The sequence below is a fragment of the Oryctolagus cuniculus genome, chromosome 2, assembly GCF_051225735.1.
Source record: "Oryctolagus cuniculus isolate XC-2025 breed Fujian yellow rabbit chromosome 2, ASM5122573v1, whole genome shotgun sequence".
Classification (NCBI taxonomy): Eukaryota; Metazoa; Chordata; class Mammalia; order Lagomorpha; family Leporidae; genus Oryctolagus; species Oryctolagus cuniculus.
The window spans coordinates 41073593-41098158 of NC_142868.1; the positions used below are offsets into that span (position 1 = coordinate 41073593).

General features: G+C 39.4%; 1 protein-coding gene across 4 annotated transcripts in view; it reads right to left on the bottom strand.

Annotated features, from left to right (window-relative positions):
- Positions 1-24566, bottom strand: part of CORIN (corin, serine peptidase) — a 322611-nt gene that overhangs the window by 164996 nt on the left and 133049 nt on the right. For all 4 annotated transcript variants that reach the window (XM_089325378.1, XM_070068193.2, XM_008248573.5 and 1 more), the window contains exon 5: positions 9078-9259. In XM_089325378.1, coding sequence (XP_089181504.1) covers positions 9078-9259 — 182 coding nt within the window. The remainder of the gene's footprint in view (positions 1-9077; positions 9260-24566) is intronic.

Genomic DNA, 24566 nt, shown 5'->3' on the forward strand with positions numbered 1-24566 from the left:
AGATATAAGAGTAGGTAGCCAAAATATTAGAATAACAAAGTTACAAGGATAACTAAGTCAATAGAAAACAAACATGCAATAGGAAAAGAAAAAGAACTTCTTTGAAAGGATATATACCAACTCCAAGATGGCTATAGGGAAAAGACATGCTGACTTTGACCATAGGAAAGTTAGAAGTTAAAGCAAAGGAAGTGTATCTCCAGGGAGCACTGGAGAGATGTCTGCAGTGGAAATTCTACAGAACAGAGAGGGATGCCATGGAGCAGAGTGGAAAGAGCAGACACACAGCAGCAAGCAGGGACACCACACGTGACTCCTACAACCCGGGCTGGAAAAGACACCAGCTCCTGAGAGCAAGGAGAGCCGACTGCAGCAGCCCATGCCATTTGTGATACTGTCTGAGGCAGAGCCTTGCAGACCATATGGATTTTGAGCCCAGCCTGGAGTCCTAGCAGGGATCCTGGGTACCCACCTAATCCAGCAAAGGAAAAGCATATTTCTCTCTCTCCATCCCTGCACAAGGCTCCCGGGGCATCTGGCGGGGCAGTGCCATCTTCACATCAGCAGAGGCCATGGAAGCTCTCCCACACGCAAAATCTAGGAGCTTTTACCAGATGAAAAATGCTCATTCCCCAGACTCAGTCTGGCTGGGAGGGTTGACAAGGGGCTGGGCATCCACTTAGGACTGTGAGCTGCTGCCATCCTCTCAACCTATCACGGCTCTGGGGCTCAAACCTCCAAGACAGAGCCCCTGCAGGCAGCTGGCTCTGGGAATGGCTCTGCTCTCCCCATGGACAGTTCTCCCTCTCCCTCTCCGAGCCTTCAGGGGATCCTCTGCAACTGGTGACTGTGTAAGCCTTGTGTGCTGTGGCAATTCTCTGACTGCATGATAGGGCACGGGGTGTAGCCTGGTCTCTGGGCAATCGGTGTCTGGCACCAGAAGCTCAGAGTTCCCCGAGTGCCTGTGTAGATCACTACAGGGGGTTCCGTGCTCACACTGAGGACTATGCAATTCATGTGCCAGTGTGGGTGAGGGTTGTAGTCACTGTAGGCAATCCCTGGGCATTGATCACCACGGAAGACAGGAGGTGAGGGTGTGGTTACCCCAACACTCTCCCCTGCTGACAACAGAGGACCATGTTCAATTTGGGTATAACCCTGGATTCTCGTCCCACCTTTGAGCATTGACCAGGGCTCCATGGCCGCACCCAGCTTATGTCTCTGGGTATTCACTGAAGGAGAAAATATTCCACTAGGCCACAGAGGCACAGTTCAAAGATAAAACTCAGCAGTGCAGAAACCAACAAGTATTTCCACAAATACCTAAAAATAAACACAGAAATACAAGAAACAAGAACAGGAGGACAGCATGACTCACCAAAGAACAAAACACTGCAACAGGAGAATGTGAAGATGAGGAGACAAAGAAGGGCACTATGTAATGATCAAGCGATCAATTCAACAGGAAGATGTGACTATAGTAAATGTATATGCACCCAATCCCGGGAGCCTGGCTGTTTACAACAAATTTAACAGATCTAAAGGGAGACATTGACTCCAATACAATAGCACCTGGGGACTTCAACACTCCACTTTCATCAGTGGCAAGATCGACCAGCCAGAAAATCAACAAACAGAGCTAATCTAAACTATGGACCAAATGGACCAAACTAATATCTACAGAATGTTTCATCCCATAGCTGAAGAGTACATATTCTTTTCATCAGTGCATGGAACTTTCTCTATGATAGCCCAAATAATAGGTCATAGGGCAAGTTTCAAGAAATTCACAAAAACAGAAATCATACCATGTGTCTTTATTTCCATTTCATTCCATTGTGTTCAGAAAAGAACCACTAGAAAATATGCAAACACATGGAGACTGAACACACTCTTGAATGAAATTTCATAGAAGAAATCAAAAGGGAAATAAAGTTCCTGGAAACAAATGAAGATAACAGTACAACATATCAAAACTTATGGGATACAACAAAAGCAGTGCTAAGAGGGAAGTTTAGAGCAACTAGTGCCTACATCAAGAAATTGGAAAGGTATCAAATAAGTGAGCTATAAATAAATGCATGTCAAGGACCTAGATAAACAAACCAAAGTTAAAATTAGTAGAAGGAAAGAAACAACTAAAGAAATAAATACAATTGAAACAATATAAAAAACCAGTGAAACTAAGAGCTGCTTTTATGAAAAAATATATATATCATTGCCCTAACAACAACAACAAAAAAGCACAGGCTCAATTCAATCAGAGATGAAAAAAGAGATAACGATACCACAGAAATAAAAAATATCAACAGGAATTACTACAAATAACAAATAGGAAAATCTAGATGTTTAGATTCCTGGAACAATCTACCTAAATTGAGTCAGAAAGACAGAGAAAACTTAAACAGACCAGTAACGATGACAGAGATGGAATCAGTAATAAAGACATTCCCAACAAGAAAAAGCCCAGGACCAGTTGGCTTCATTGCTAAATTCTTCCAGAGGAATTAATTTCAATTCTTCTCAAGCTATTCAAAACAATTTAAAGTGAGGGAATCCTCCCAAACATGCTTCTCCAAGGCAAGCATCACCTTATTTCCAAAATCAGAAAAATATAAAAACAGACAAAGAGAACTATAGGGCTGGCGCAGCAGCTCACTAGGCTAATCCTCTGCCTGTGGCACCAGCACACCGGGGTCTAGTCCCAGTCGGGGTGCCGGATTCTGTCCCGGTTGCCCCTCTTCCAGACCAGCTCTCTGCTGTGGCCAGGGAGTGCAGTGGAGGATGGCCCAAGTCCTTGGACCCTGCACCCCATGGGATACCAGGAGAAGTACCTGGCTTCTGCCATCGGAGCAGTGCGCCGGCCGCAGTGCACCAGCCGTGGCGGCCATTGGAGGGTGAACCAACGGCAAAAGGAAGACCTTTCTCTCTGTCTCTCTCTGTCACTATCCACTCTGCCTGTCAAAAAAAAAAAAAAAAAAAAAAAAGAGAGAGAGAGAAAGAGAGAACTATATATAAATCTCTGATGAACATAGATGAAAAAATTGTCAACAAAATATTAGCTAAACATATTCAACAACATATCAGAAAGATCATTCATGTGTGCCAAGTGGGATTTATCCCTAGCATTCAGGGATGGTTCAACATACACAAAATCAATGTGATACATCACTTTAACAGACTGAAGAATAAAAACCATATGGTTATCAATAGATGCAAAGAAAGCAGTAGATAAAATACAACATCTCTTCATGATGAAAACCTTAAGCCAATTGGGCATAGAAAGCACATCCCTCAACACAATCAAGGCAATTTATGACAAAAACATGGCCAGCATCATATTGAATGCAGAAAAGTTGGGAGCATTTCCACTAAGATTGTGAACCAGACACTATGTGCAATTTTACCACTGTTATTCAATATAGACATGCAAGCTTTAGCCAGAGCTTGCCTAAACTTTTCTTTAGGCAAGAAAAATAAATCAAAGGAACACAAATTGGAAAGGACGAAGTCAAATGATCCCTATTTGCAGATGACATGATTCTATATTTAGGGGAACCAAAAGGCTCCACACTGAGAGACTATGGGAATTCATGAAAGAATTGTCAGGTGACAGGATATAAAATTAACACAAAAAATACTCTTTGTATACACAATGTCATGGCTAAGAAGGAATTTCTAAGGTCAGTCCTGTTCACAATAGCTATAAAAATTTAAATATCTTGGAATAAATTTAACCAAGGAGGTGAAAGATATCTATGACAAAAATTACAATACATTAAAAAAGAAATGATACAAAAAATGGAAAAATCATCCATGTTCATGAATTGGAGCAATTAATATAATATGTCCATACTATCAAAAGCAATTTACAGATTCAGTGTGATCCCAATCACAATACCAATGATATTCTTCTCAGATATAGAAAAAATGTTAAAATTTATATGGAAACACAAGAGATCCAAATAGCTAAAGAAATCTTAAACAACAACAAAAAGCCAGAGACATCATAATACCAGATTTCAAGATATACTACATGGCAGTTATACTCAAAACAGCCTCAATTCTGACACAAACCAATAGAACAAAATAGAAAACCAAGAAATTAATTCACATACCTATAACCAACTAATCTTTCACAAAGGCAGTAAAATCAATCCTGGAAGAAAGAACAGTCTCTTCAACAATGACTCTGGAAAAACTGGATCTTCAAACACACAATTATGAAATAAGACCCCTACCTTACACCTTATACAAAAATCAACTCAAAATAGATCAAAATCTAAATTATAAACTGATGCCATCAAATTTCCAGAGAAAAACCTCAGAGAAACTCTGCAGGACATTGGCATAGACAAAAACTTCTTGAAATGTGCCAGAAGCACAATCAAAGCTAAAATAGACAAATGAGATTCTATCAAGCTAAGATGCTTCTGCACTGCAAAAGAAACACTTAGCAAAATGAAGAGGCAATCAACAGAATGAGATAAAATATTTGAAAACTATGCAACTGATAAATGATTAATATCCAGAATCTATAAAGAGCTGAAGAAACAACTGCAAAACAAACAACCCAGTTAAGAAATGGGCAAAAGACTTGAAAAGGCTTTTTTTCAAAAGAAGAAATTCAAATGGCCAATAGACATATGAAATAATGCTCAGGACCACTAGCCGTCAGGGAATTACAAATCAAAACCACAATGAGGTTTCACCTCACCCCAGTTACAAAAGTTCTCATACAGAAATCAATAAACAATAAATGCTGGTGAACATGTATGGGGAAAAATACCCTAATCCACTGTTGTGATATTACAAACTAATACAACTATTGTGGAAGACAACATGGAGATGCCTGAGAAAGTTCTAAACAGATATACCATATGACCCAGCTATTCCACTCCTGAGAATATCCAAATGAAATAGTCAGCATATAAAAGAATTATCTGTACCCCCATATTTACTGCAGCACAATTCATTATAGCTAAGATATGGAATCAACTCAGATGCCCATCAACTGATGACTGGATAAATGTCATAAATATACACTATGGAATACTTCTCAGCTGTAAAAAAAATGAAATTCTGTCTTTTGTGACAATATAACTGAACCATTATACTCAGTGAAATAAGCCAGTCCAAAAAAGACACCACAGTGCAGGGAAAACATATGTATCTAACAGAGTACAAGAATATGTAATATATATGAGCAAAGTTGACATTGAGAATCAATTGCTGTTTATAGCCCTTGTCTCTACTATTGAGGAATATTTATTTTCCTTCTTACTATTTGTTGAGTTCTTTACTTGGTGAAGATTTAATGTTATAATTATAAAATAAACTGAAAGTATGTCACTGTAAAAGAAAAAAACGATATATACAACTGATAGATCTCTAGTAAGACCAAGAAGAAAGGCACATATTACCAACATTAAAATGAAAATGGAAATATCATGTATATATATATATAAAACATTAAAAAGAGAATAAAGATCATGAATAACTATAAATATCCATGACAATTTAAATAAACAAATTTCTTAAAATATACTACTTATCAAAAAGAAATTAGAAAAAAATTAAAATTCTGGACACTTCCTTATCCATTAAACGTATTGGATGTAAAGTTTTAAATCTTTCTATAAAGAAATATCGAGTCTGAGACAGTTTTGTGATAAATTTCTTTAAACATTGAAACAAGGAATATACCAGTCTTAAACTCGTAACTTTTTTTGGATTATCAAAACTTTGATACAATAGCAAGACAGTGATACAACAAAAAAGGAAAAATCACACATGAAGTTTTTTCCTCATAGACAATAATATAAATAAACCAAACAAATCACTGGCAAACAAAATCCAAAAATAAGTAAAAAAGACTAATATATCATGAACAAAACTTTTACAAGATTTGTAAAAGTGAAGATTACTCCAGGAAATAAAGGAATTTCAGTTTTCAAAAAATCATCAGTATAGGGGAACATTTATGAAAATTGTCTCTCCCATGAGAACACTGGTTAAAGCTGCTGACTGTGATGCCAGCATCCCACATGGGTAAGGATTTATGTCCCAGCTTCTCCACTTCTGATCCAACTCCCTGTTAATGGCTTGTGAAAAGCAGCAAAGGATGGCCCAAACATATGAGCCCCTGCCACCTACAAGTGTGGTGGAATGAGAAGGCCATGCCAAAATGGCCACTGGCAACAGAACCTGCCTGGCAACAGGCTGTGATTGGACGGCTTCAGAAACCACATAGTAATGGAGACTGCCTGGCAACAGGCTGTGATTAGTTAGGGCATAAACCGCCCCTTGATTGGATTGGCTGCCTTGGCTATATAAGCTATTGTACCAAGTGAAATAAACAAGTCTGCAAGCTGCTTGCCTCTAGCCCGCTTTCACCCAACTCACGGGGTCTGTGTGGTGACTCCACGCCTCTTGCCCCCACCACACTCCTCAAAATGAATCCACCTCAACATCTGGCACCCAACATGGGGCTCGAACCCACGACCCTGAGATTAAAAGTCTCATGCTCTACCAACTGAGCTCGCCAACACACAAGGAGCTTCTGGCTCCTGGCTTTGGCCTGGCCATTGCATCCACCTGGGGCATAAACCAGCAGGTAGAAGATCTATCAATATCTTTCTCCTTTTCTCTCTTTCAAAATAAATAAATCTTTAAAAAAGTCTGTGTACTGGGGGCAGATGTTTGGCATTTTAGTTTCCCATATCCCACACTGGAGTGCCTGGTCCAACTTTCATTCCAACTCCTTGCTAATGCGCTCTCTGGAAGACCACAGATGATGGTTCAAGAACTTCGGGTTCCCTGGCACCCATGTGAGAGAACCAAACAAAGTTCCAGGCTCCCAGTTTTAGCCGGTCTCAGTCCTGGCTATTGCAGGCATTTGGGGAATAAACTCGGAAATGGAAGTGAGCTCTCTCTTTCTCTCCACCTTTCAAGTAAAATGAAAACAAAATTTTTAAAAACTGTTCAAAAGATTAATCTCAAAGAACATAAAAAAGCATTTGGTGATCATATATCTATTTGATAAGACACTTATACCCAGACTATATAAAGAATCTTATACTTCAGCAATTAAAAAACAAATAAATAACTTAATTCCACAATGAGTTAAGTACAGGAATAGATATATCTTAGTATAAGAAATAAAAATGATCAACACTAACAAGCTCTCTATATAATGTTCAATATAATCAGTCATCAGTACAATGCATATCAAAATCACAATAAGGGAGCTGGTGCTGTAGCGTAATAGGTAAAGCCATTCCCTGCAATGCCAACATCCCATACGGGTGCTGGTTCTAGTCCTGGCTGCTCTACTTCCAATCCAGCTCCCTGCTATGTCATGGGAAAGTAGTAGAAGATGGCCCAAGTCCTTGGGCCCCTGCATCCAGGTGGGAGACCTAGAAGAAGCTCCTGCCCCAGATCAGCCCAGCTCTGGCTATTGAAGCCATTCTGGGAGTGAACCAGTGGATGTAAGGTATCACTTGCTCTCTCTCACCCTCTGTCTCTCTAACTCTACCTTTCAAATAAATTAAAAAAAAAAAAACCACAATGAGGTGCTACTTCATATTAATGAGATGCTATTTCATACCAACTAGAACGCTACTTCCTATCAACAAAGAGGACAATAAGTGTTGATGAGGATGTATGGAAATTATAACTCTCATACATTAATGATGGGATCTAATATTTGCCAAAAAATGTTACTGCTAGTCCTAGCAAGTCTACTCCTAAGTACGTACCCAAAAGAATTAGAACTGTATGTCACTTAAAAGTATATATGAATATTCAGCATTATTTTATAATAGTCAAAAGGTAAAAATAATCTAATTGTTCTTCAATATATGAATAAATTATAAATGTATTTCTACAATAAAAATGAAGTACTGATCCATGCTACCAACATGTACGAACCTTAAAAACATTATGGTATGTGTAAGTTAGTCACAAAAAAAATTCATACAGTATGAGACTATTCATATGAAATCTCCAAAACTGTCAAATTCATAGAAACACAAAGTAAACTAGTGATCACCAGGGGCTGAGGCGAGAGGGAATCGCAATTTATTGCTAGTGGATATAGGGTTTATTTTTAGGAAAATGAAGATGTTCTGGAATTTCACAATAGTGATGTGTAGACAACTCAGAAGTACACTAAAACCATTTACTTGCACACTTTAAACAGATTGTTATGGTATGTCAGTTATATCTCAGTAACTCTGGTGTCTTTAAAAAGTAATGTGAAGAAAATGATACATCATCGTATTACACCATTTTCTGTTACTATGACCAAATCCCTGAAGCTGAGTACCTGACACAGAAAAAGAGTTCTATTTAGCTCAGTTTCAGCAGCCAAGGTCTAAACCACGTGACACTGGCTCTTACAAGTTCTCCTTGGATGTATCACCTCATGGGACCGTGGGAGCACAGGGGAGAAGCAGCACCCACATGCTGAGAGAGGAAGCCGAAGTGTGGGGAGGAGACAACCTTGCTGTTTGCGTAACAAATTTTTACACATAACTGGAAGAAGTATAAATTAGTACAGCTACTTTAGAAAACGTTTTGTTAAACAATTATTAAAACATGTTTAAAGAAATGTACAAAAAGAGTAGTCACAACTGATAACAGTTGCAGACTGGAAACAATTCAAGTGCCTAACAGTAGAAAAATATGTTGTGGTATATTATTAACGACTATACAACAATTAAGATGAACGAACTACAAGATAGAAGTGTAATCAATCTGCTAATGTAATGCTAAGCAAATGTTCCCAGATACCAAAAGGTTACATACTGTGTGTTTCCTTTTTATGAAGTTCAGAAGTCAGCAAAACCATCCAAGGTGACAAAGTCAAGCAGGGGTTTATCTGGGAAGGGCACGATCTGACAGGGAGCAGACTGACGGATGTTTCTGCAGTGCTGTTAATACTGTTTCTGATCCGAGTGCTGGCTACCTGGGTCTGGTCACTCTGCTAGAATTTATTGGACTATGTACATAACGTGCAAACCTCTCTATATGAATGTTATACTCAAATACTGGCAAGAATTAAAGACACCTACTTTGCTTTCCATTTTCCTGCTGTGGCGAGAAGCAAATCCTGCTGGCATTGCTGCTTTCGGTTTGGTTTCTAAACTGCGAGCATTTCAGAAAATCAGGCCAGGTGGAGTTCACCATCCCCAGGACGGATTCACAGCCGCCTTTTGCAGCCTCACAAAAAGATCTACAGGGCAGGAGGCCACGGCTAGAAGGAAAGAAAAAGGTGAAAATTAATGTTTCTAGAAAACACTTCTCAACTGATAATGAAGTTAAAGTTGGCCATCAGTGCTCTATTATCTTAATATGTATTTCATTGAGTCAACCATTTAAATTTCTATAGTCAATCCTAAAACAATGATTTCAGCCACTTGATTATCTAGGATCTAGAATGAATAAGCTAATTCCATAACACATCATTTAATTAGCATTTGTAGAAATATTTATCCCAAATGACTTTTTAAAAATTTTCTCTAATATGTGTGACAACCAAGAAAAAGAGCCCTATTTTATATCAAAAATGGGAAAATTAACGTGAAATGAAGGTCTCCAAAAAGCAAAGGCAGAAGTGGGTCACAAAATAGGTTGCTCTCTAGTTTTTTTTTTTTTTTTTTTTTTTTTTTTTTTTTTTTTTTTTTTTTTTTTTTTTTATCTTCCTTTTGAGAAACTCAAAGTGTCTGAGAGGGAAAAAGCTGTCCCTTAACTCTCTGTCCTCTCTGGAAATGAAACATTACACAAACACGTAGCAATTTGGAAGACCTTGTATGATTATTTACCTTTCTATTCGGTTTTCTGCAAAATAGGAAAGTGCAGTAACTATCCGTTACTGGTAGCAGTACTGATGTCCCTGGAGCCGCCTTCGTTCACCTGACAATCTCAAACCCTCCAAGAGCCTCAGCTCTGCATGAACCTTGTTCCCTTGCACGCCCATGAAATGGCTTTTTGCTGTCAGTTATAGACTGCATCTTTCACCCTGGCTGGTCATCTGGTAAAGGCATCTCAAATGATTTTGGGGAAAACGCTAGTCAAATCAAAGCCTGCAATGTACAAATGCACAGTTGACAAGGTATCACAGAATCATAGTCTATTAGACATACAAAATCACCCTAAACCTCATTTAAACCCAGCTATTGAGAAGAGCAGACCCAGGGAAACGCTGGATGGACTGCATGTCACACAGCTCCTAATGGCAGAAGCGAGGACAGAACTCAAGCATTGAGCCTTTCAGACCATTTTCTACCAAATCTCCTATATTGTCTGTTCTCAGATAAGGGCCAAATAATTGGACTTTAAAAGCCCCTTGACAAAACAAGCTCATTTATAATAATACCTCATTTGTGCTTCTACAGATTAAAGAACATAATGGGACACACAGCCATTGAGATAAAATTGAACTGAAATGGTCTGTAAAAGAATCTTTGGGGGAGAGATTTTATTATACATAAAAATGTGGAAAAGGGAACTCAACTACATTCACACAAAAAATATTTCTGACCTTCCTCTCAGAAAGCCACATTAAAACTTTTAGAATTCTGCCATTCACATAATTTTCTACATACATTAATGTGTAACTAAACTTTATGGTGAAAGTACAGAGAGAGAGAGGTTTTGCATTTGAAAGAATTAGTTTTTGTGCATAAAAGTGGATTGGTCCAGGTAAACATCTTGATATAAAGAAACCACCTAACTGCCATTCAGCAAACACACTAGGTATTTACAGGACTAAAAATGTATCACTCAAATAACATTTTTTGAGCATTTATTATCCTAAGTCTTATGCCAGAATAGTTAAAAACTGTAATGTTCTTAAATAAAACCGAAGTTCACAGTTAAGGAATATGGAGAAGGTAGAATTACTAAGCAACTGCTTACACTTTAGTATGTGTTGTTCTAAGTTCTTCCCAGGCATTAAATCATTTATTTCTTCAAAATAGCTCTGTGACATAGGGACTAATACCATCCCCGCTGTGGTTTAGGTGGGTCACCCAGAAGTTCACATGCTAGAAACTTGACCTCCAAACTCAACCATTAATGATATTTGGAGGTGAAGCCTTTGAAGAGTAATTAGGGTTAGATGCAAGCAGGATGAGGCCCCCATGATGGCAGGAGTGGCTAAGAGGAAGAGACTGAACTAGACCTTTCCTGTCTCACCACGGGTTGCTTTCCATTGTGTTATGAGGCAGCAAGAAGGCCCTCACCAGAAGCCAAGCGGTGCCATGCTCTTGGGCTTCCCAGCCTCTAGAATATGAGCTAACTAGACCATTATTCTTTTATAAATTATTTGATCTGGGATTTTTTAATACAGCAGCAAAAAATGTTACCAAGACAATCGCTAGTATACAAACAAGGAAACCAGAGCACTGGGAAAATAAGAAACCTGTCCAAGTTCACTGAGGTCATAAATAGGATTAGAACTCTGGTTGAGTGACCCAAGGATCCACTGTTTAACTTTTGCACTACAGGTAATTTCTGACTTCACAAACGAATGCTTCAGAAGTGCAAGTCAAGGTTAGTTCAAAATTTGAAGGCACTTTCCCGTGGCACAGCCATGCACACCCTGGTGGGGCTCTCCCTTCATTCTACCATCATGATACTTAGGAAAGGCTTGAGGAAAGAGAAGAGACATATCTGTTTTCACTTTGAAAAGCAAGAGATAGTCCACAGTACAGCTATGAATCAAGCCAGCCTTGTCTTTTGCATTCCTCATTCACCTGCTGGTCCCTGACCATGGTTCTTGGGGTCCTATACCATCCTGACCTTCCAAATTGAACCCCCCTGCAAAATGGCCACCTCTACCATCATACTCAAAGCAGTTCTTCCCTTCCTACAATCCAGCGTGTACTCCCAATCATAACTAATCTCAATTAGACTTATTTAAAAGATGAAAACCTGGGAAGAAAAATACATTAATCTACAATAACACACACTTGACCCGTCCAGAGATTTTTTTCATCATTACAAGACTGTCTGCCCCAGGCAAAGGAATCTGATAAAATTTCATTTAAAGGCAAAAAAAAAAAAAAAATTGGACATCTTTTGCAAAGCTGCCAGCACTCAGCAGCTCGACTGCCACAAGCAGTTCCTCGACCTTGGTGCAATGCTGTACTCACCTCCTTTATTATTTTTATTACACACCATTTCTCAGAATCATCTCATCTAGACCAACAGCGATGAAGTTCCACGCAGGAGCCAGCAGGCTGTTCTCATGTTCTCAAGTCTAACTCAGAAATGGACTCGCATCCTTGACTCTGGTGAGGGCTGTGTTTCTACATGAAAACACCACATCTGTCACTGTCATTTTTACACGGCTGACCCTCTACAGACTTGGCTTCCTCATTTGAAAACCAAGATGTTTTAAAGAGCTGGAATTGGGATGAATTTTCATGATCCTTTTTCCACTGACATTTTACAAATCAAAATTCATCCTTTAATACAATATTTCTAAGAATACTGATAATCCCCTCAGCTTTGCTAAGTTTTGACAGGTAACAGACCTGGGAATTTGTTCTGGGAATAGAGAGTGATGTTAAAATACCATCAGACCATCCATTCTAAAAATAGGGACTAAGAAAAACGTGCAGAGTGTTTCCAAATAGGTCTCTTAAGAGGTGTCACCAACCGAAACCCCTAAGCTTTAAATTGCTGGACCAGGACACGTGAAATGGTGATAGAGTATTAATAACTAGAAATCCTTTCAAATGGAGAGCAAAATGAAAAGACATTTGTTCTTGCTTTGCATGAAATTCAACTACTTCTGAAGGCTGAAATATTTTGCTTTTCATCAGTTGGGACAGTCTGAGGAGACAGGCAGACTGGGAACTGGAAAACAGGGTTCAGCCTAGGGGAGGTGGCCACTTCAGCTATCACAACACTGTTTTAGACATGGTGATTGTCTTAAATGCAAGTGTGAAGTGGATTAGGTGTTGTGCAAGAGTCACTAACACATTTCAGCTAAAATGAAAGCAGAAGACCCTTATAGAACCTCTATCATTAATTGTAGAAACATTCAATAAGTATATAAGGAATATTACTATATAGTCATGAGATTTTATGATTTCACTAAGACGGATGCTGTAAAATGATTTTTCTGCCACAGGAGCATATTTTTTTTTATTTGACAGATAGACAGTGAGAGAGAGAGAGAGAAAGGTCTTCCTTCTTTGGTTCACCCCCAAATGGCCACTACGGCTGGAGCTACACCGATCCAAAGCCAGGAGCTAGGTGCTTCCTCCCGGTCTCCTATGCAGGTACAGGGGCCCAAGCACTTCAGCCATCCTCCACTGCCCTCCCGGGACACAGCAGAAAGCTGGACTGGAAGAGGAGCAACTGGGACTAGAACCCGTGACCATATGGGATGCTGGCGCTGCAGGCGGAGGATTAACCAAATGAGCCATGGCACCGGCCCGAGGATCATAAACTTTTAATTTTTAGAGAGTTTATACCAAAGGTTTTGTTATGATGTATCCACAAATATATAGATTTTATCTGCCAGGAAACAGTTCTGATAAGGACATGAAGTTAAAATTATTGAATAAACTTATATGACCAATGGATTTTTTAAATAACCTTGTTTTTATCTTGATTTTTATACCTACTGAGAATTATAAAAATAGTACATAAAGTTTTCAATTATTCAGACTCCTCTAAGATAAGTAGTTTACGTAACTGTAAATATTAGAACCAGGAAATCCACATTAGTGTGATGCCTTTCAACCAAGGATTATATCCAAAGATACCAAGATCTCTAGGACCAACTCCCTCATCACATTTAGTTGTCACTTTTTATTTTCCTTGGCAGATAAGGTTTAAATATAAGGTTTAAATTTTTTTTTATTTTTGGCAGATAAGGTTTAAATATATTAAGAGAGCTTAGGATTTAATTTTTTTTTTTTAAACACAAAAGGCACTCTGTGGCAGGCAGACTCTACAAAGGTCACCAGCGACCTTTCCAGCCTGGTGTTGTGCCCCATCTAAGCTGCTCCTCTCCAAGTGGCCATCCCAGTGACTAGCTTCCCAGCAATAGAAGGTAATGGGATGTTCCTTCTATCACTGGATTAACATGAGATTGTGACTTCCACCTTCCTCAGACTCTCCCTTACTGGATTTTATGAAGCAAGTTCCCAGACTGGGGAGGCCCACATGGCAAAGACCTGAGGGTAGCCTCTGGCCAGCAGCCAGCTGGGCACTGAGGCCTTCAGTCCAATAGCCCCCCTTGAGGAACTGAAATCCTTTCTGTGTCACATGAGCTTGCAAGGGTATCCCTCCCCAGTCAAACCTGCAGATAAGGTGCCAACCATGGCCAATACCTTAATTGCACCCATTTGGAAGACCCAGCTAAGCCATTCCCAGATTCCTGACCAACAGAAACTGTATCATCTCATAGTTAGGTACATGCTATTTTAAGATACTATGACTATGGCAATACATTATGCAGCAAAAGGTAACTAATACATTTGTCTTTGACATACCACTTTTTTGAAGTTACTACTGAGTTAGAGATACTCTGCATTAGTGACACACACACTATCATGATTTTAAAAATTACATTCCTTAGGGCAGGTATTTGGCCTAGTAGTTAAGCTGCTGGTTATTTTAATGCTCATGTCCCATATCAGAGCACCTAGTTTCAATATCTACCTCTAGCTCATTTCAAAGCTAATGCAGACCTTGGAAAGCACTGGTGATAGCCTAAGTAACTGGGTTCCAGCCACATGGGAGATCTGGGTTGAATTCTGGAACCAACTTGGGGTCCTCTCCTCCCCTCCCCTATTCAACCACTCTTTCAGGCATTTGAAAAATGACTTCTCACTTTTCCTCCCTCCCTCTCCCTCTCCCCCCCTATTCAACCACTCTTTCAAGCATTTGAAAAATGACTTCTCACTTTCCCTCCCCTCACCCTCCCCTCTCCCCCTCCCTCCCCCCCTTTCTCTCTCTCTCTCTCTCTCTCTCTCTCAAAGAGGGAGAGAGAAGGGAAAGAGAGAAAGAGACAGATAGGTAAAGAGAGGGAGAGAGAGGGATGCTTTCTGAAATACCATTTGTCTGGGTGTGGTCAGGCCGAGCTCTTCAGTGAATAATGCTCACAAGGTCACAGTCACAGGCAGCCCCTGAGCTGCAGCCCTTACATAGCAACGAAGAGAAATGTCGATGCTTGACGGATCTTTGACAATCTGTTCACTCTCTCCTTTGGCCTTGTGAGAAACAAACTTAAGGAGGAGATCGCTTGGCTGAGTACTGTGACTACGGCCCAGTTCAACCAATGTCTCACCCAGATGGCCTCCTCTCTCAAACATGAGCCACAGATAGCATAAAAACACAAAGTCATAAATGACACAAGAGCATGAATTCATCACCACTACTGGAAAACACAGAGGACAAGGGAGGGCCTGTTCTCCCTGGGAGGGGCCAGCAGCACCAGCCTAAGTCAGGACATTCTGGAACCACAAGAAACCTTAGACTTAGATGGGGTATGAAGGAAGCAACAGAGCGCCTTCCTTGGCTCTCATCTCCACTAGCCATGGGATGAGAAATTGTACAAGTGAATATTTGGATTTGTCATGACTCACATCAGAAGAGAAACAATAAGAAGTCAGCCTAAGTTTTGGTCACTTTGGTCTCAAACTCTAACATCTAGGATGATGTCTGCCTTTTTCCAAAGTTGTATTATTCATCATTGCAGCAGGACAGAAATGAGCCACTTAAGTGCGACCACTGCAAAGTTCCACAATGCTTTAGAAAAACCAACAGTAGGCTGGAGCAGAGAGCCATTAGCACCTCAGGTTTAAAAGACAAGGGGAGGGGCCGGGCTGTGGTACAGCAGGTTAAAGCTCCAGCCTGAAACACCGGCATCCATATGGACTCCAGTTCTGGTCTGGGCTGCTCCACTTCCAATCCAGCTCTCTGCTGTGGCCTGGGAAAGCAGTAGAAGATGGCCCAAGTCCTTGGGCCCCTGCACCCGAGTGGGAGACACAGAAGAAAATCCTGGCTCCTGACTTCAGATTGGCTTAGCTCTGGCCATTGTGGCTATTTGGAGAGTGAACCAGTAGATGGAAGACCTCTCTCTGTAACTCTACCTCTCTCTGTAACTCTATTTTTTTTTAAAGATTTATTTATTTGTCAGAGTTACAGACAGTGAGAGAGAGACAAAGAGAAAGGTCTTCCTTCTGTTGGTTCATTCCCCAAATGGCTGCAACGGCCAGAGCTACTAATACTTCCATGAAGCACAATGGCATGTGCATAGAACAACAGTTACTATCTAGAACATAGCAAATGCTACAAATGAAGATTTTACTATTTGCTATTTGTTTTCATGGAGTCAGTTTACCAGCACATTCCTGGATCAAGGTGTCAATCAAGACATCTCCTACAACAATTTTTACTTCCACTTAGTGGAAAAATCATCATCACATACTTCTTGAACCACAGTAAGAAATCCTCTCAACCTTAAGTCATTGTCCACCATCACTACTATTCCTGTGATAGACATCTTCTTGGTGGTTATGCCATCTGCCCAACACTCCAAGCCCAAAGATCTTGGACTCACCATCCACATGCAATTAATCATTGCATACTGACAATTTCACTTCCTAAGAAGCCCTTAAGGGATCTGGTATTGTGTTGCAATAAGCTGCTACTTACGACACCGGGCATCCTGTATGGAAGTACCAGTTCAAGCCGAGGCTTCTTCTCTTCTGATCCAGCTCCCTACTAATGTGCCTAGAACAGCAGCAGGGCTCAGGCCCTTGCCACCCATGTGGGAGACGAGGGTGGAGTTCCTGGCTTCAGCCTGGCTCAGATCTGGATGCTTTAGCCATCTGCAGAGTGAACCTGTGGATGAAAGATCTCTCTCTCTCTTCTCTGTTGCTCTGCCTTAACAAAAAAATTAATCTTTAAAAATATCCATTAAGTCCATTTTCTCTCTCCCCCCATTTTGTGTCCTGTTAAAAGTCAATGAGCTGTCCCTGCTTCACTGTATGCTAGGTTTAGGCTATTACTCTGAGCTGCCTGTTTCCCCCACCCGGTCCACACAGCAAATTTCTCAATGCCCTCCAAATCCTATTCATGTGTTTTTCTCTTCCCCACTAGTAACCTCACTAACAGTGCCAAATGGGATGATTCTCTCCTTCTGTGTTAGCTCCACATCTTGCAAACTGGCCCCACTGTACAACAAATTGTTTATGTCTGGTCCCCTATTATGCTGAATCTCTTGAAGGCGGTACTGTGTTTTATTCCTCACATCCTCAGCATCAAACAATGCGCCCGACACATTGTGCGCACCAGTGTTTGCCAAAAGATTAAGCAAGTTGATCATTTTCCAACATCTTTGTTGAATAACTGATGGCAGAAACAGAGCACTCCCAAGCTAGACAAGTTCCCAGCACTGCTCCCGACATGGCCTCACCCCACATTCATTCTCTTGGGCAACAGTAACTATTCACTTCTAGGACTGATCCCATCTCTGCTTCTTTCTCCACTTCAGTAAGCTGCATCGGTTTGCTTGGGACATCTGGCTCGCCCTCACCCTCCGAACTCCCATGTCCTCATGGGGCCAATGTAACCTTCTTGGTTTCCTGAACAATGCTTAAAATTTCATCTCTTGCCACTGTATTTGAGCATCATAAAGGTCTCCATTTCCCTGTATTATTTAACTCATTGCTGTTATCACTATGTACTATCATTTACTTATTATTTCCTCCTTCTTACCAATGTAATACAAGCCCTTTGAGGCCAAGGGTTGTCAGCTATTTATATGTAAGTGTATCCCTACTGTATATAGTAACATTCCATAAGTATCTTTTGAATAATAAATGAGTCACATGCAGAGGATGAGTCAGTGACCTGCTTGGAATAAAAGTGGTAGTAGCAAAGCTGAAAGAACTGTCCCATCTAACTTCCAACTTACTGAGTTGCATAAGAGCTCACACCCCACTACCACCACTTTCAGGTCAGCAAATTCCACACATACTATCTAACCTTTAAGTAATTCCCATGTAACAGGAAAATGTAAGTAAAATCACTACAGATGCAAACCCTATTGTATACTAATAGTAGAATGTCACTCTGAAAATACACTTGAGGAAATGCCAACAGAAACATACAGCTTGAATTAAGAAGGGTGTGAATAATGTAAAACCACATATTAACTCCTGAAAGAACACATAAGAATCCCATACCCCTCTAACCAACACGATCCTGATTCTCATTAATATTTGGCATACTTTACCAGGGCCTGGGGGATAGCAGATTAACAAATCACAAAAGAAGCTTACAATTGCTAAATTTTTGCAGCTGTTTTGATTTTTGTGCATCATGAAGTGATGCCATAAATATGATTTCAAATGAACTGAATCATAAATATTTCTAAATTCTAGTTACATAACACAAATGAATTATGGAGAAAAGTATACCAATTATTCAACTGAACTTGATGAGATATGTGCACTTGAGACACTGTCAGTAGCATGCAAAGGCATTTTTAAAGATTAGATCTGTCATGGTCTGACTCTAGCTTAACATCTTTATAAAATAAAAGTAATCTTGGCCGGTGCCGTGGCTCAATAGGCTAATCCTCTGCCTTGCAGTACCGGCACACTGGGTTCTAGTCCCGGTCGGGGTGCTGGATTCTGTCCTGGTTGCCCCTCTTCCAGGCCAGCTCTCTGCTGTGGCCCAGGAGTGCAGTGGAAGATGGCCCAAGTGCTCGGGTCCTGCACCCCATGGGAGACCAGGAGAAGCACCTGGCCCCTGGCTTCGGATCAGTGCGGTGCGCCGGCCACAGCGTGCCGGCCGCGCCAGCCATTGGAGGGTGAACCAATGGCAAAGGAAGGCATTTCTCTCTGTCTCTCTCTCACTGTCTACTCTGCCTGTCAAAAAAAAAAAAAGTAATCTTTATTATCTAACCATATATTACCAATTTTTGAAGCATTTTGGTTCATAAAATGGAAGCTTGTCTAGCATTTGATATTTTGCAATACAAGGCCAAAAAGCAGACTAGCTCACCAGTCCTGCCGCAGGTTGAGAAGGGAACTGTACCACAATTAACTGGCCAACTGGACAGCCAAGCAGCCAGATTGCTGTGGCCCAAAAGACTGCTGTTTCCAAGTTAGACAGAGTCAAGGAAGTAAGTGGCAAATGACTTTCAGACTATTTAGTTGGTAATAGCAAAACTTTCTTTCAATACTGATCTATAATTTTCAATTATTATAAAAATATTTTTGTAATGTTTCCATTTATTCCCAAGTGTGACACAAAAAAACTTGAGACACGGGTTAAAACTTAGTAAAACAAACAAGCAAGTATAATTATTCTGTTCATGAAAATAATGAATTCTTCCAAAAATAGTTTTAAGTCAAGATGTATTTTCCAATAGGACTTTGTATTTAAACACAACCCTGAAATCATTTAAAGTGTCCCATGCTCTGTTGTATGACATTTAGGTCAAAATATATAATTAGTAGATATACAAGTTATTTTACTAAAATATAATCAGTAAAATTCAACTAAAAAATGACATGGAAACATAACGTTGTGAAATAGCAGACTCTACAAACTGGGTGGTGAGAAAGAAGCTTTATAGTTTTGTGTAGCAAAGAGTTTTCTTTAAAAAAAAAAAAAAAACTGACAACTTTAGTCCCCCCTCTTGACCATTTCAACAAATGGCCCATCTCAGACTTGGTTAGTTATTTGATGGAGCCCAAACCAGAAAATCATACCATCTGTGCATTTTAAATGACAGGAAAAATGTTTTAACTAGTTCATTAAGGTTTTATTGGTATAGAACAATCTGTCTACATCTAATGTATATAACTTTATGGAATTGAGGATTAGTGTATAAGCCCATTATTTCCCAAAGTTTCCTCCTGACTATTTTATGGCAATTAGAGTGTGCATGTGTGTCTGTATGTGTTAGAACATTCAACTTAAGAACACTTTAAGTAACGCAAACTGGGAAACGAGCTCATTTTTTACCAGGGAACTCTGCCACTTTTATAATAAAGTCTAGAGAATTTATAAGAAATGAAAAAATTGTGCTCTCCAAAGAGGAAGTTTCAAAGATCTCTGAAGACTGTTTTTCTCTTTACTAGAGGTTGAAATGAAATGTCCCTAGAGCTTTTATTTTACCTAGTTAGGATTTTGGCAAGAAGTGAAAGCTTAAAAGATGAACATAAGGCAAATAGAATATAGCAGAATTCAAATCTTGGTTTAGTTAGCAGTATTTTAGAAATAAATCCCACAGAATTAAAAATATGCAACTCAAAAACTCAGGATGAAAGAATCAAAGGGAGGGAAGAGGGTGAGCAGGCAGTATCATTACATTCTTAGAACTGTATCTATGATCTACATGTAATTTGTTTTCTTGGTATTAATATCACATTAACATGAGAATTGATGAGAACTGTGTTGTAGTACTTATCATGCAGTGACCTTGAGAATCTAATGTATTAACTCCTTAAATAAGGGAAAAAAACTCAATTAAATGAGAAGCAGATGACAGAGGAACAAGAACTTAACATTTGGAATTGGAAGTTCTATTTTCTACCATGAACTGTTTAACTCTGAGCAAAGACCAAGCCACTCAAAACACACAGGTATCTAAGAAGATGATTCAGCACCTCCCCAAGATGGTATATTTTCAAATATTTAGGGGAGAACCTGAGAGTTGCACTAAAGGAGAAAAGGGTCTTTGGGTAGCAGGGTCCCGATTTTCAACCCTCCCTAGGAAAGCAGAACTCCTGCAGTTAACTCAGCCCACACTTTCTGAAGACAGATGGGTGACCCTGTGTCTTCGATGTGACCGATCAGGTGTCAACACGAACCCCTACAAAACCTTCAGGTGGGTTTTCTCATGATTATTTCCAAAACAGATAGTATCCCCGAGAAAAGTTGTGGCAAATTCAATTTTATCCGTCTTGTTTCTTGAGTTCGTAGATCAATGCTATGGGCCAATGTGCACCTTTATGCGGTAGGAAACCAGCCCACACTAAGAGGCCAGATTCCAACATCCATAGCAACTTTATCAGCCATTTTAAATGCCTCACCATTTCCTCAGGTGATGATTCTATATTCATGTAGTATTACCCAAAATGTTTTTAGTTAAGTTGGAATTTACTTCAAGGGCCTTCAGTCACTGGTTCAGTGTTTTCCCTATTGAACTATACAGATAAACAGTGCTCCCTCTTCCACACAATGGTCCAGAAGCATCGAGAATGGCTAAGGTGCCCCTACAGGATTCCACATCCTCCGTCTTCTCAGCTGGTCTTCACGTAGGCAGATTCTCAATCAGGATCCTGGTCTGTTTCCTCTAGACATGTTATCATGTTTTAAGATTCACATAAGAGCAGAAACAAGCCTAAAGCTTTCAGTGAGAGTTGAGTAAAACAATTTTTAACTGAGTGCATATGAGTCACTGTTACAGAGAAAGCACAGAGCCACCAGGCTAGTCTTCAAGTACAACCTAGAATTTCCTCATCTGCCATCTCCAGAATCCTGACAGTAATAGAGAAGCTCAAGTTAATCTATCTTAGCTGGCTATCATGACAACTGAAGCCGATTTAGAAGGAAACAAAGTCATCCATGAAAATATCACCTGAGTCATTTTAAAAATGCATTTCCTTTAACATACATAAAATCCGATTTATGCATAAATGTTTCAGGAACATGTCAATTATACAAAAGCAACATACCACTACAGTCAACATATTTTATATTCCTGTTAGACATTCAATAGGGCTCCCTAACTGATGATTATATTTATTTATTCCTTCATTCCAGCAAATATTTGTTGCATACTTATTTGTAAATCACTGTTCCAAACACTGAACATAAGTGACGTACAAAGTCATCAAGTTTTCTGCCACTGAAAAACTTAAAGACAGACAACACAGACAAGCACAAAGGACATAGCCATTCTGCAGTGAAAGATAATAGGAGACTTAATACATGGGAGGTCAGAGAAGATTTCTCTACAGAGATGTCTTTAAGCAGTGAACTTAGTGTCAGGTCGAAGCTCTTTCCAAACAAAGGGACATCATGACATACATGAAAAGGAAACTCGAGGGGCGCTGGTGTTTTGAGAAAACAGAATGGAAGATTAATGTGGCTTGGTCCATGACTCTAGAGAAACAAGGAGGACCTCACAAGAGTGGCAAGGAGTTTAGCTTGTAATCTAATGGAAAGCCCCAGAAAGGACAGAGGCAGGGGAATGGCACCATTCAACGTGTGTTTTTAATTATCACCTTGGCAGCTAAGTGGACAATGGATCAGAAGATGGCAAGAATGAGAAAAAATGCAACTCTTGCATTTCTGAAAAACACAATGAAGTTTATATCCTCCCACACTATCTGAAGACCATATCAATAATAGGAATGACTATTTTTAGAGAACTTAATATGTGTCAGATAGTGTAGCCCATGTACAAGTACTTGGTATAAAGCATTCCATTGAATACACATAGAAATACACACAATCCATATAAAGTGGGTGTTAACAATCCTCACTCTACACATAAACTGAGAATCCGGAAGAGAAATTAGTGTCTAAGGTCTTAGAACTGGCCATTGGCAGAGCTATGGGTTGAATTAGGCTTTATTTGCTCCCTAAACATTCAAGCGCATTCTCTCAAGTAGCCTAATTAAATTATTTCCAGTTAACATACATAATATACAATTTGAATAAAATATTGCTTTTAATGAAAGTTATTTGAGGAAACTCATCTGATCTTCACCTTGAACCCACAGGGATTGAGTACACTAGAGAATATTGTCCCCCAGTTGCTGGGTTTGACATGTAATTTTTAATCTTTAGTTACTCAGCTAGACAATGATTTGTTTTACTTCATTGACCTAGATATTAAGAATTTCTGCCAAGAATTTAGTGGAAAAATCAATACGTGAGGGTGGGGTGAATCCATAGCCAGGATGTCAGTTCCCTAACTTGAAGGCCTCCTTCCATGAGCATGGCATTTCTTTGCCAAGTAGAAGATATGAATGGGGTGATGACAGAGTCTCCAGTGAGTCATTTAGAAGCAAAGGCAAGGCTAGGTGCCTAATCCAAATTAGCTCCTCAATTCTAAAAAGGTTTCAGATCTCTTTGCAGTACTTAAACAAGGTGGGAAAAGGTGGTAGCCACATATCAAAAGCACATGATTGGAATATCTGCTTCCTCTTCCCAACAGTCTTTGTGTACTTAAGTATAAAAAAAATCTACGGGGGCTGGCGTTGTGGCATAGGTTAAGCCATCACTTACAATGCTGGCACCCCTTAGGGGTGTGGGTTCATGTCCCAGCTGCTCTACTTCCAATACAAATCCTAGCTAATGCACCAGGGAGAGCAGAAGATGGTCCAAGTGGTTGGGCCCCTGAGACACATGTGAGACACCTGGAAGAAGCTCCTGGCTCAGCCCTAGCCATTGTGGCCATTTAGGGAGTAAACCAGCAAATGGAAGATATCTCTGTACCTTTTTCTTTCTATAATTCTGCCTTTTCAAATAAATAATCCTTAAAAAAAAAAACCTACAAACTTCTGTTATTCTCCTAGCCCCCAAATTGTGAATTTCTCATGAGCTACTTGCTGAATCCCTTGTAACTCACATATTTCTAGGGTCACCCTAATGGCTTATCAGTTAAATTTCTATGTTTAAGATATTTATTCCATAAATTATACTCCCCTCAATTAGTACTTCAGTTCATACCCAATATACACATTTATTGAAAGCAATCTTGGTCCATGGTGGAAACCTGAAATTCACTGTTATACAATATAGTTACCAATTATCTCTGGTCTCATGTGAATCAGGTTAAAAATTATGCTATTTATACATCCCTTCCTAGTATTTTTAAATTTCATTTTAAATGTTATTAAGTAGCTATTTTCTCTAGGAAGAAAATAAGCAATTCTCCATTATGTGACTAGCAGAGGAAGCTAGTATAATGAATGATATAAAAAAAGTGAAATATAAGTATACTTGACTTTAGAATTATTTTCTACAATACATTTTACTCTTGTGAACTTATTATTCCTACTAAATTTAGCTTGCACATCGCATGCACACCAAATGACAGCAGGAAGTTCTGTCCGAATGCACAATTTTAAAACTAAATATAACAATGTAAAAATAAAAACAGGATACGGTCCCAAAGAACCCCTTTGTGTTCTTGACTACATGTCATTACTCTTAACAACAGAAAATTGAAAACTCTCATATTAATGCATTTATCAAGATTAACCAGGTCACAGAAACAAATTTTACCTAAAATTGCCCATAAAAGTATGAGCAAATTGACTAGAATTTTACAAACGATTTAAGTAGAACTTTAAAACTGACAATTCAAGAAGAGATTGAATTATAACAAAGAGGATGATCAAGTTGAAGTTAAAGCTTTCAGAAGGTCAATGTACTCTTTTATTGTCTTATTTATACACATACATGAACCTGTAGAAAGGGAAAGCAATGAGATGTGGGTCAAAATTAGGCAGCGATGGAATCAGAATCCAGCTCCAGAAGCTTCAAGTTGTCTTCCTAAG